This window comes from Chrysemys picta, chromosome 5 (assembly GCF_011386835.1).
Source record: "Chrysemys picta bellii isolate R12L10 chromosome 5, ASM1138683v2, whole genome shotgun sequence".
NCBI lineage: Eukaryota > Metazoa > Chordata > Testudines > Emydidae > Chrysemys > Chrysemys picta.
Genome location: NC_088795.1, coordinates 42974138 through 42986758, shown reverse-complemented (window position 1 = coordinate 42986758; position 12621 = coordinate 42974138). Strand labels below are relative to the sequence as shown.

General features: G+C 40.7%; 1 protein-coding gene across 5 annotated transcripts in view; it reads right to left on the bottom strand.

Annotated features, from left to right (window-relative positions):
* AFG2A (AFG2 AAA ATPase homolog A) overlaps positions 1 to 12621 on the bottom strand; it is a 292859-nt gene that overhangs the window by 186052 nt on the left and 94186 nt on the right. For 4 of the 5 annotated variants that reach the window (XR_010601332.1, XM_005290348.5, XM_065596351.1 and 1 more), the window contains exon 14: positions 12280 to 12406. Coding sequence is in view for 4 of the 5 variants with exons in the window: in XM_005290348.5 (XP_005290405.2) it covers positions 12280 to 12406 (127 nt within the window). In the remaining variant the exon portion in view is untranslated. Of the gene's footprint in view, positions 1 to 9361; positions 9398 to 12279; positions 12407 to 12621 lie in introns of those variants that run through there. The other variant, XM_065596350.1, reaches the window with a different exon arrangement.

Sequence of the window (12621 nt, the reverse complement as noted above, 5' to 3'; positions counted from 1 at the left end):
CCCCCCCCTCCCCATGTTAACTTCTCCTCACACCTTCTTTGGGTCATCTCGATTATCACTTCAAAGTTTTTTCTTCTGCTGCTACTGATAGCTCATCTCAATTGATTGGCCTCTTACAATTAGTATGCGTACTTCCACCTTTTCATGTTCTCTGTATGTATAAATATCTTCAGTCTGTGTGTTCCACTCTATGCATCTGAAGAAGTGAGCTGTAGCCCACGAAAGCTTATGCTCTAATAAATTTGTTAGTCTCTAAGGTGCCACAAGTACTCCTGATCTTCTTGCTCAACTCGTTATCTCTAGCCAATGAAGCTTATCAGATAAAAAGACTTATGCCATCTAATAGACAGATTGTGAAACAAATCTTGCTGAAGTTGAACCTTTTTGCCACAAAACTCAACATCCCAGATTAAATGTGATCAAGGCTCTGACCATTCACACAGCATTCTACCATACTAACTGATCCATGGCACCACGTTGACATGGCTCTGGAAAAAAGCTGTTAATCTGTACTCTTACCCTAAAAGAAACGTACTATAATGATGATGAAGTGAGAGGGAGAGGGGAGGAGGAGAAAGCTAAAGTATATATGTATCCTACTGTTTTAGTTCCCAAGTTACTAAAACTGTAAAACTACATTATTATATATCCATGCAGGAAAAAAGACTGTAGTTGCTTACCATTAACTTTGTAGGTATGTTAAACTCAGTTCAAGAAACTGAAGTTACTTGAAATAAAGCTTTTATATTGCCACTATAATCACAATGAAAAATTAACTAACCCCTCCCAGTCTGCACACAAAAAAAAATAACTTACAGCATTACGAAACTCCTTAAAAAAAATAACACTCAATAAATCCACAGTAACTCCAGTTTTACACCAGTGTATATGTACCTTTCAAGAGCACCTCACTTCAAGGAACATGGTTCATTTCAGTCCCTAAATTACTTGTGTTCCACACAAATTTGGTGTCCCCTTTAATTTTATTGGGGAAAAATCATTTACATCACAAATCACTGAACTGAGGTTGCAGAAAGAGTTATTTCCATTGAAGGAATTAATCCCACAGCATTTTAAGTTTCCTGAATGAATAATTATTTTGGGTCTTTGTCACACATTGTGCCCTTCACTTGGCAGGATGAAAGGTATTTATGAGAGCAAATTTACTCCTTTGCACTTTTCCAGATGAAATAAAAATGTTTGTTACCTACTCCTAGAAAGGATTTGATAGCTGCAAATTAGCTCTCCACCATGTATTGTGCAAAAGATTAAGGAAGTATTAGCAATGCTAAAATACATGACTGCTTCAATGTAAGGAATGTTATCTGTTATAAAGCATAAGAGCATGCATATTTACTTTTCTGTTCTCCATGAATTCAAACTATTATCTGTATGTATATTTTACATGCATTATCTGGATGCATGTTTTCACAGACAAAATAAAGCCAATTTATCTTAGAGTTATATTATATCTCTTAAAAGAGAAAATATGCAGCCCAACAAGTTTTACCTCCACCCTCTCTTTTCAGGTAACTAATAAATCTTAAGTGAAAAAGTCACCATGCTCTTCAACTGTCACCAGTGAGGTTTGGGGAGGGTTATATTTTAGCAGCCTTAAGGCTGATTTACTGCTCAGCTCTCCACACTCTGACAATCAAATAGTTAGAAACAAAAATCACTTTTGCACACCTGGAAATATTTATTAGCCATACTTGTACGAAAACAAAGTTTCCACTGGTAACAACTTAAATACTTCAGTGAATCTCAACATACAATTCCTGATTTGAATAAAAATATCACATGTTCCTGTGGAAACCAAATGTCACTGCAACCGCACAGTCTTATGTGGGTTAGTGGGACTTTGCATGGGCTGAAGAGGCCATCTGGCCAATCTGTAGAATTGCAGCTTAATTGTGTAAGCAGCTGTGTTCATCCAGTATGTACATGCTTTCATGGTTAGATGGGATGAACCAATATTTCCTCAAATTGACATTCATTTCAAGTTTGGCAGACCATTTTTCTGAAACAACTTTAAATCCTTCTCTCGCTTCTTCAGTTTTAATTCTACAGATAATCTTGGCACACTCTTTAACACCTAAATAAATCAACATCCATTATTAACTATGGCAATGTAACACCTCTTAAGAAATAGCCACTCTCAGAGTATAGTGCTGCTCATGGTTGCCGAGAATGTCATGTAAAACAAGATTGACTAAAACTAATACCATAGAAAGCAAACGGGAATAGAGAGAAGAGAAAGGAACTTGTGAGTGTGCCAAGATTTTGAAACAAATAAATTCTTAATATTTGATACTCTCTTCCACAGTATGTATTTTGATGTCTCTCCCTAGAGCTTCATTTTCTTAAAATTTATTATACGCTGCAGAACAATCTTACCTTCAAAAGAAATTTTATATCTTCAGTTATTTCAAAGAACCATGCTGCACCTGGGCAAAATGATGTAAGCATTCATTGCTGTCTGATTGAAAGGGTGACCTACAAAATGTATTTAATCCTGACATATTAATTGGCCTCTCAGAGGTGGTAAGACAACTCCCACCTGTTTATGCTCTCTGTATGTGTGTATATATATCTCCTCAATATATGTTCCATTCTATATGCATCCGAAGAAGTGGGCTATAGTCCACGAAAGCTTATGCTCTAATAAATTTGTTAGTCTCTAAGGTGCCACAAGTCCTCCTGTTCTTCTTTTTGTAGAATAAGTTAAATGCCCCCAAATAGCAAAAAGGTATTAAATAATTTTTTAAAAATAATCACTTTTGGGGGTGAGGGTGCATAGTTTTTGTGTTTAGACTCTGGTTCCCATTGTGAATGACATCCCAGCATGCCATATGCTAGTGACATAACAACCCCTATGAAGCCCCCCTGAAGACTGGTGTCAGCTGTTCAGTATCAGTTGGTCTAAAGGGTTTGCAAACTTTAAAAAAAAAATCAATTTCATTCCCCAGAAAGTTGAAAATAAGGCTATTAAAACTTTTCAGATAAGGCAAGTACACAGTGCCAAACTAAGGGTATAAACATATTTCACTTTACTACCACTTTTCATTCAAATATCTGAAAACACTCTGCAACCATTAAGCCTTGCCACACTGCCTCCCTCTAAAAGTAACCAATTCCTGTCACACCAGTTGGCAGAGGCCGGCCTATATATTCTCAGAAAAGTTAACAAGATGATTGGTTGAGATACATGCCAAACTTCACGGACACATTTTACAATTTTAAAAAACTGTGTGCAGGAATGGCCAGATTTAGGCAATCCAGGGCCCTAAGCATACCACAAAATATGGTCCCCTGTGACAGTGACAGGAGGTCCATTTCCCTCTCAGAGAGGCAAGGATGACAGCTAGGGTGGCTACTGATGCGTACCCAGAATACTAGACATTCTGGTACTTCTGGGAATGGCATAAGCCTGCCCCTTCCTGCATGACACCAACACTCCCCGAGTGCATGCGAGGTCACACCACATGGAGGATGCCATTTAGAAGAGCATGCCACCCCACCCCTGCTGGCATGACCTCACACGCACTGTGCATGCAAGGCTATGGTCCACAAAGGATGCCATTTGGAAGAGCACACAGTCCCACCCCCGCCAGCATGACATCACAAGCACAGTGCATGAGGTCACACCAGCAGGGGCTGAGTAGCATACTCTTCAACATGGCATCCTTGTGCATACCAGACAAGACCACGTTCAGTTTTATACCTGTACCAGACAGGGCACTGACTGCACAAAAGCAGGACCGTCCTGCTTCGAACCACATGAATGGCCGGCCTCGCAACAGCAGCTCCCTACTCTTCTCAGTTTCAGGAACTATTGGGTTGAGCTCCCTTAGTTGAGCTGGGCCTTGTCGGTTCAGCCCTCAGGCACGTTAATGAGCCCAACTGGGCTGCAGCAGAATTGCCTGATTGGCCAGCCTGCACAAATGGCTGAAAGGAGCCAACAGGTCTACATTTAGGCTTGTTGACTGTTCAATGCTTACACCCGGCAGCTGCAATCACTCCTGTGCCTCCCTCGTTCCCAACCTTGTTCCCATCCTGCCGCAGTCTGTTCCTGCCCTGTTCTAGCCCACCCCAGTCCTGCTCCCCTTGCCCAACTTCTGACTCTGGCTCTCACCTTTGGCTACAGTTACTGGCTCCAGCTCGGACCCCTGACTCTGACCCTTGGATTGATTCCTGCTTCCTGACCCTGAGGCCAGGCCGTGTCTCTGATCACTAGGTCAGACTGCTGACTCCCAGGAGCAGCAGTAGGGACCCTCCCCACACACCAACAGCCATACAGGAGTAACAGGGGGGCAACAGGAATTCCATCTTACCCAAGAGAGGGAGAGAGTAACAGCATGGGGGACCACGCCTGCAATACTTACACTCTGGCTACTGAGATATCTGCTTTAATGGGGGCCTGAAGAGGCTGCACTTATCTCCTTCTCTTCACACAGAATTCTCTGAATGGATGGTGCTGAGGGATTCCCAAGCAGTGGGCCTTATTACGGTTATATATAGGGTGCTACCAAATTCATGGCCATGAAAAACACATGAAATCAGACTGTGAAATTTGGTCTTTTGTGTGCTTTTACCCTATACTACATAGATTTCATGGGGGAGACTAGTGTTTCTCAAATTGGGGGTCCTGACCAAAAGGGAGTTGCGGGGGGGGGGGGAGGGGGGAAGGGGTTGTCACAAGGTTATTGGGGGGGCGGGGGGAGATCATAGTATTGTCATCCGTACTTCTTCGCTGCCTTCCGAGCTGGGGGGCCAGAGAGTGGTGACTGATGGCCAGGTGCCCAGCTCGGAAGGCAGCACCCTGCCACCAGCAGCACACAAGTAAAGGTGGCAATACCATACCATGCCACCCTTACTTGTGCGCTGCTGACTTCAGAGCTGGCAGCTGGAGACTGGTGGCCGATGATTGACAGCCCAGCTCTGCAGGCAGCAGCACACAAGTAAGGGTGGCAATACCATACCATGCCATCCTTACTTCTGGGCTGCTGCTGGCGGCCCCTCTGCCTTCAGAGCTGGGCTCCTGGCCAACAACCGACACACTCTGGCCACCCAGCTCTGAAGGCAGCATCGCCACCAACAGCAGTGCAGAAGTAAGCATAGCAGTACCGCACACACACACACACACACACACACAGTAACCTTGCAGCCCCTCCACAAATCCTTTTTGGGTCAGGACCCCTACAGTTACAATACCCTGAAATTTCAGATTTAAATAGCTGAAGGTCATGAAATTTACGATTTTTAAAATCCTGTGACCATGAAATTGACCAAAATGGAATTTGGTAGGGCCTTAGTTATATTAAATGAAGGCAGCAGCTCTCAGTTATTTTTCAGGCTCACAGTAGGCCTCGCTGCATCAGTTTCACTTGGTTCACGTTACCAAGGTTTTCATCATGATCATGAAGACTAGAAACTTATCTTTAGAAAATAAAAAGTAAGTTTACATTCTGATGTAGCCACATCACTGTAAACATTGGGGCCCTGAGCATTAGGCTATAGTGCCTACCCTTTCATCCAATCCTGTGTGTAAGGGCGTCATTAGGCAGAATCTTTAGATTCCCCCAGAATCCTACAGAAGTCAAGTATAACTTCATCGTTTCAACCTTAGCCGTCGGCTTACATTACGTTTTCAAGACTCTCTGTAAAGAATAGGACTAAAATTTTTATTTTAAATGAAACCTGAAATTCTCCTTTATGATTCCATCCCCATCAAAATAGGGGGTGCCAGGTGTAGAATGCACAAAGTACAAAGCCAAGCTCAGCTTTTCTTTGTACCCAGGGCAACTGTAATCCTATCATGTTGAAGCCATTACATAAACGAGACATTTGTGTGTGATCAAGATGAAGAGTACAAGACAGGCCCTTAAGTCACCAAATAGGCAAATACACAAATAAATGAGTATATTGTGGTAGGAACTGTAATTTATGCCAGCAAATCTGACTGGTAAACATGCTTACAGTATCACCTGCTTTAACAACACACACACACACACACACACACACACACACACTTCCAGACAATAACTAATAAATCTGCAAGATTCTTTATTTCCTTTAACTCGTAAAACTGCAAACCTAAATATTTGAATTTCTTCCATAAGCCTTGAGAAAGGCAGAACTTTGAAGTTTCTAAAGAGGAAAGATTATTTTCTTTTGCCGCAGGCCAGAAATTAAAATTTCTTTACTGATTCTGCCAAACCGCCATATAATGTACTTTTTATTTTCATCAAACTAAACCACTTTGAATTAGAGCTGTCCCATAGCTACTGAGTGATCAACATTTTGAGGGTCAGACCAACTTTGTAAACCACTCTATGAACCCTCTGACCAAAAGAGACCCTCTAAAAACCACGCAAGATCAAACAGGATTGTGGGGAAAGAGTTTCATTCCATTTCCTCACTGTTGGCAGTTTTTGAGGACAACACATGCTGCAGTTTTATTTGTTCACGTGATCGTAACAGTGGGTTGCGTCCCCATGTTGTTTTTTAACTAAATGAGATAAATTTAACCCTGGGTGGTAAAGCTACTCCAAAGAATAATTTGGTCCCAATGTTTTCGGTAAAAAAGTTTTTAGGGCTAAATAAAAATACAAAAAGGAGGAAAATATTCCTCTGTACTGGCATATTTAGAGCATACTCATGAGCAGCATGTAAGATATCTTATATTTGAACCTATATTCTTCCAGGCTGTTTACAGTTTTTAAAAAAGCATGTATCAACTCCCAGTTCTTTGGCATTCATTGCATTATTTGTGCATCACTACAATTTCAGTTTTATACTGCTCTAAAGCATAAGAACATAAGAATGGCCATACTGGGTCAGACCACAGGTCCACCTAGCCCAGTATCCTGTCTTCCAACAGTGGCCAATGCCAGGTGCCCCAGAGGGAATGAACAGAACAGATAATCATCAAGTGATCCATCCCCTGTCGCCCATTCCCAGCTTCTCAACACTGATGAAATCCAGATCATCATCAATCTAAAAACAATAGGCTACGCTGACATCACATCATCTCATTAATCTTCATTTGTCCCATCACATCCTGTCATTCTTATGCAAATGACACACTTGAGGATGCAACTTTTCTGCACTCCATGATAAGGGGAGTAAGGCTATTAAAAGCCCCAGGGTGCCATCCAGGACCACAGACCATCGCTTCATTCAACGCCTTGTGTTTTACATCACATCTAATGTGTTTGACATTCAAATGTGACCCAGCAAGAGGCAAAACTATTTGATTTCTCAGCTACACACATCTCACTTCCTGTGCTGAAACACTTACTGAACTCCCTAGGGATCTAACAGTATCTTGCTTCAGCGTTCCCTTGCTAATAGAGATTGAAATACAGCTCAAGAGGAAGAAGATATTTGCATGGGGCATGTAACAATGATAGCAATCCACCCTTCTCACCTAAGAGTTAAGATCTACACTAAAACCCTGGGTATGCTGAGACTCCAGGATACAGAAGCAAGTTGGTTTAGATTAGTGAATACCAAAGAGGAAAAACACATAGGTTACCTTCCAAGGAAATTTGGTAGAGAGCACTCTGGAAAGAATGTGCATACCCAATTACAAGTCTGTTTAAAACATTTAATTTTAGGCCCCAAAAATTATTCCCTGAGCCTAGAAGTCAGCATGAATTAAAATCATTTCCCATACTTGAATGTCTGTCTCATCAGTTCTATTCCCACAGCTGTTCCCCAGACACCACAGGTGGTGAAAACTAAACTTATCTGTTGCACAACAGGAAGGACTTTATTATTATTATTTACTCATAACAATGTTTTGTTTCATCAGCACCTTCAATAAATGCTCTGAACATCTTGTTCCCATCACATGTGTGAATGTAGGAAGAGCAATTTTTATTAGACGGGAAAAAATACGGGAACAATAGAAGTACGTAAAATAAGACATTTTCTCTGAGGAAAGTAGCAACCACCTCAGAACAACCTTAGCATCATGTGAGAAGTAAATGAGAAATAAAGTTGGTTAAAATGTCTCAGACAGTCTTAAATGTGGCGGTGAGGTTATTGGCAATAGTGCTTAGGTACCACGGTGATAGTCCAAGAAATTATTATAATTAACAGATGTATGTCACAAGTACCAACCACGTTTACAGTTAAATGGATGGCTAAAAATATGCGCAAATAAGAGAGCCCTGATATCCATATTTACAATGACGGCAAAGCCTGCATTAGACTGAGGAAAAATAATCTTCTACTTACGTGCACTCTATACTCTCAAAAGCCTGTCTCAAATTATAGGAAAGAACCATAAACTGTATATTGACAGATAAAGAAGAAACTACATAAACATATGATGGATTTAGTTTACTCTTTTGGTAAATTAATATATTTAGACACATCAAATACCTTCCAAACTTTACTCACTTTACAAAGCGAAGAATAGAACCTCCAGTAAAATTTACTATATTCCTCAATCCCTGCAACACCAAAGCAAAGAACACAGATGTGCATTGTACTTGTGACTTTTTACAGTATATAAGGAACACACATTAAAGTGAACATACAGTCATCATATGAATGCTTGAGAAGGGCATATATTGATTGGAAATATGTGATTACACTAATGAGTATTTAAAAACATTACATTAATTCATATTTTAAAGTTTTTAAAAGGCATATATGGAAACTGACTAATCATAATGTAAACTACTAATCCACATTGCAAGATTTTCCAGTTGTTACTTTACTGAAGCCCAGAATAGTGATGTTCTTATAGCATTCACCCTCTCCCTTTTCCCTTCCAAACAAGAGAAAGAGCAACCACTGTAAGCATCTGTGACTCCTGGGGTAGAGTAGCATAAGGGTGCAGCCAACCTACTTGGCTTGTAGGCAGCATGATGTCACTGTGGGTACGTGTACACTAGAGCTGGAGGTGTAATTTCCAACTTGGGTAGGCATACCTGTGCTCTGATCCATCTAGTGCACTAAAATAACAGTGTAACTGTGGCTGCATGGCTAACAGTTGTGCCTCAGATTTCAGATAGGACTGTACTCGAGGTAGCTAGCGCATCCCACCGCCTGTGCAGCTGCAGCTACACTGCCACTTTGAGAGCGCTAGCTTGTATGTTTAATTGAGCTGGAAATTACACCTTCCAGCTCCAGTGTACAACCACCACCACGCTGACTCACTGGTTCTCAAACCTCATTAAGCTGCACTCCCCCTCTCTCCCTCCCGCAGTCAGTGTGGACTGGCAAGATTCTAATCTATATCCATCTATAAAATAGCCCTTTTAAGAGAGTTTCTTACCTTGGAAAATAAAATCATTTTCAAAAGATTTAAAATATTATCTTTCTCCCTTGTCTTTCCTTTTGTCCAATCCAGTAATAATTAATAAACAATGATACAGCTCTGTAAAAATCAGCAATAAAAGGAGGTAGGAGAAGCATAATTTGTATTTAAAAAATAATGTAAGAAGAAAATTAGTCTTATCCATTTCTCATAGATTTTAAATACTGTAAGGCAGTCAGGGAGCTTTTCTATTCAGAACAAACTATAACTTAATGGGCCTGTGTTCCCTCTTCGTTATCTGTTGGCAAAATCAAGAGCTTCTAGGCATTTTCACTGGACAAGTGGTAGCAGCAAATACTTTAACTTCAAAACACTAGTTTGTGTAAGAGCTTCCTGAAGTAGCAGTCCAAATTACACAGGATAAAAGAAGAAAAGCTAATAGTTAACAGCTACCCTTGCATTTAAATTATATTAAGCTGAAAACCCTTTCCCTCACTAAGAGGGAAATCCTTGTCACCCAATTCCAATCTCAGCTAAATGGGATCTGTATATGTGACTTTCACAGAGATACAAAGGGAACAGAATTCTTCCTCCCAACCACCAGAACATCTACAACACTGCTCCAGGGTTTCTACTACAAGTATTTACATAGTATTCTGTTCAGTGGAGCCATTTATTTTGCACTTTGCCGGAAATGGCAAAACTGAGGGAAGTCAGGGATGGTAAAAGGGCTTTGTCATGTTCCATCCTTATTGCCTGTAGGTGAAATTTTGTTTAAGTTCAGTAAAGTTTCAACCTTTTGGCTAATTTCTAAATAGAAATACGTTTCCTTTCATTGGTTCCTGTCTTCAGCAGTATATCTCCTCCTCCCTCTGTTGGCTCTGCAGCAGCTGATAACTAAAATAAACTATTCCCAAAAAAGTGGATGTACAAACAGATCAGTGAACGGACCAGAACTACATACTGTGACATTAGAACAGAACCAGCAGATTAAATTTAAAATCCTCCAGTCCACATGATAGAGGTCTGCTTTTGCAGCAGAAGTTGTAGCTGCAGAATGCAGTATTGCTAGTAACAGAAGTCCTGCGCAGCTATTAATATTACAGTTTGGTAGCTGCCTGTTGGGTTTGATAGCCAGTTGCTGGAGAAGGCTAATTTCAAGGATGAGTTCTGCCTACTGTCATTTAGTAGGTTTCAGAGTGGTAGCCATGTTAGTCTATCAGCAAAAACAACAAGGAGTTCTTGTGGCACCTTAGAGACTCCTCGTTTTTGTCATTTAGTAGTTAGCATGTTTGTGTAGTACTGCCCTCTTCTGAATGGAATGTCTTGCTCAAGTGTGATTATGTTGCTCTAGAGCAGGGGTTCTCAAACTTTTCCATTCTGAGCCCCACCCCCCAACATGCTATTAAAACTCCACGGCCCACCTGTGCACAACTGATTTTCTGCTTATAAAAGCCAGGGCCGGTGTTATGGGCAAGCAGTGCAATTGCCTGTGACCCCCCAAAAAGCTAAGTTGCTCAGGCTTTAGCCTCAGCCCCCAGTGGCGGGGCTCAGAGCCCCAGGCTTCAGCTCCATGCAGCGGGGCTTCAGCTTTCTGCCTGGGCCCCAGTGAGTCTAACACTGGCCCTGCTTGGCAGCCCCCCTGAAACCTGTTTGAGGGGCCCCAAGGGGCCCAGGACCCCTGGTTGACAACCACTGTTCTATAGGATATCTGGTCAAAAATTGGGCTTTCCATCCATGGGGAAATTCCAATATTTCAAAATTTGATATTTTCCCAAATCGGGGCAAAAACTTGAATACTAGAATTTTTGGCAGAACAGACAGTCCAACCAGAGGGGAGACCATGGTGCATAATGGGAGTCCAGCCAACAAGTCTGGCGCATAGAGGGAAATGGGGGCATGAGGCACCCAAACTTCAACTTCTAGGAAGCACTGTGGCAGTTCAGGTGACCACAAAATAACATCGAACTGACCCAAAAGGAAATGTTTCTCTTCAAACATTCAGATTTGTCAGATTCAACTCAGATTGACCTGATGCCAAATGAAATATTTAGTTTAAATTTTCTCAACAGAAAATTAATATTTTTGGCAAGGATCAAAAAATTCCCACAGATAATTTTAATTAGAAATGACATTTTCAACTGAAATTTATTTGAGGAAAAATTCCTGACCTGCTCTACCCTAGTGGCTAACACACAAAGTGTATAAAAAAGCCTTAATGATAACAGCCATCAGTGGAATGTCTCTTGGACACAAGTGACTAGAGGGTTGTGTTTTTTGGAGCCAAAGTCAAGCAAGCAAAGACTTCCTTGAGTAAGGACCACCACTTAGAAATGCTTTTTAGAGGAAAGCAGTTCAAACTTAGTCCATTCCAGTGTGTTTTACTCTGACAAGAGAACATGGCTGTGGACTGTTTTAAAGCGATTTGGGGGGAGTTGCAGAGTTGTTTTGTTTTTGGTTTTTTTTTGCACTAAGCTACAGATTTAAGTTTCTCAAAATGTAAAATGGGGTGTAATTATTATCCAGCTATCATCACCTCAGTATCTAAACAGAAATTGTAATGTTTTACACCTGGAATAGCTATGGCTGGAAATGGGCTGAATTAGCAGCACTGATTACTAAATATTTTCAAAGGAAATAACTAATGAAACCAGCAGTCCAGCAACCTCCTTCATAAACAAACACTATAAAAGCAAAATAGACACAAGTGGCTCCACAGAAATATTACACACATCCTGTGAGCTTGATTTAAAAAGAATTTTTTTCCAGAAAACTGATACTTAAGGATGTTGCAGAATATTTTTATTTTCACTAAGCCTCATGCAACAAAAAAAGGAAATGCAGACAATCCTTTCCTCCTCCTTTGTCTCTGTTTTCAAACATCTTCCCTTAAACAGAAACTGGATTAGAGAATTAGGGAAAAGCACTGAAAGAGAATCAAATTATTCCAGAAGTTGGTTTTCACAAGAGACCAGTATATACCACAATGCAACTATTCTTACCTTGTCTATCATATCCGGTCGGTTTGTAGCTGCCAAAATTGTCACGTCCTTTAACTGTTCTATCCCATCCATTTCCGTTAACAGCTGAGCCAAGACACGGTCTGCTACGTTCCCAGCACCTGAAGACCTGATTAACAAAAATGCCACAGCATTAGTTTTCCTTTCCCAGATAATTACCAAATGAGAAAGAGTTTACGCTTCCGTAAAACCATTAAAAAAAAAAAAAACACTTTTCATCTTTATAGAATAGCTTTCTGATTTTTCACTTTCATCTTCAGTAGTTGAGGGAAAAAATAACATAAATCATGTAAACTAGTTAAGGCTATATTCCAGAATTAGCCC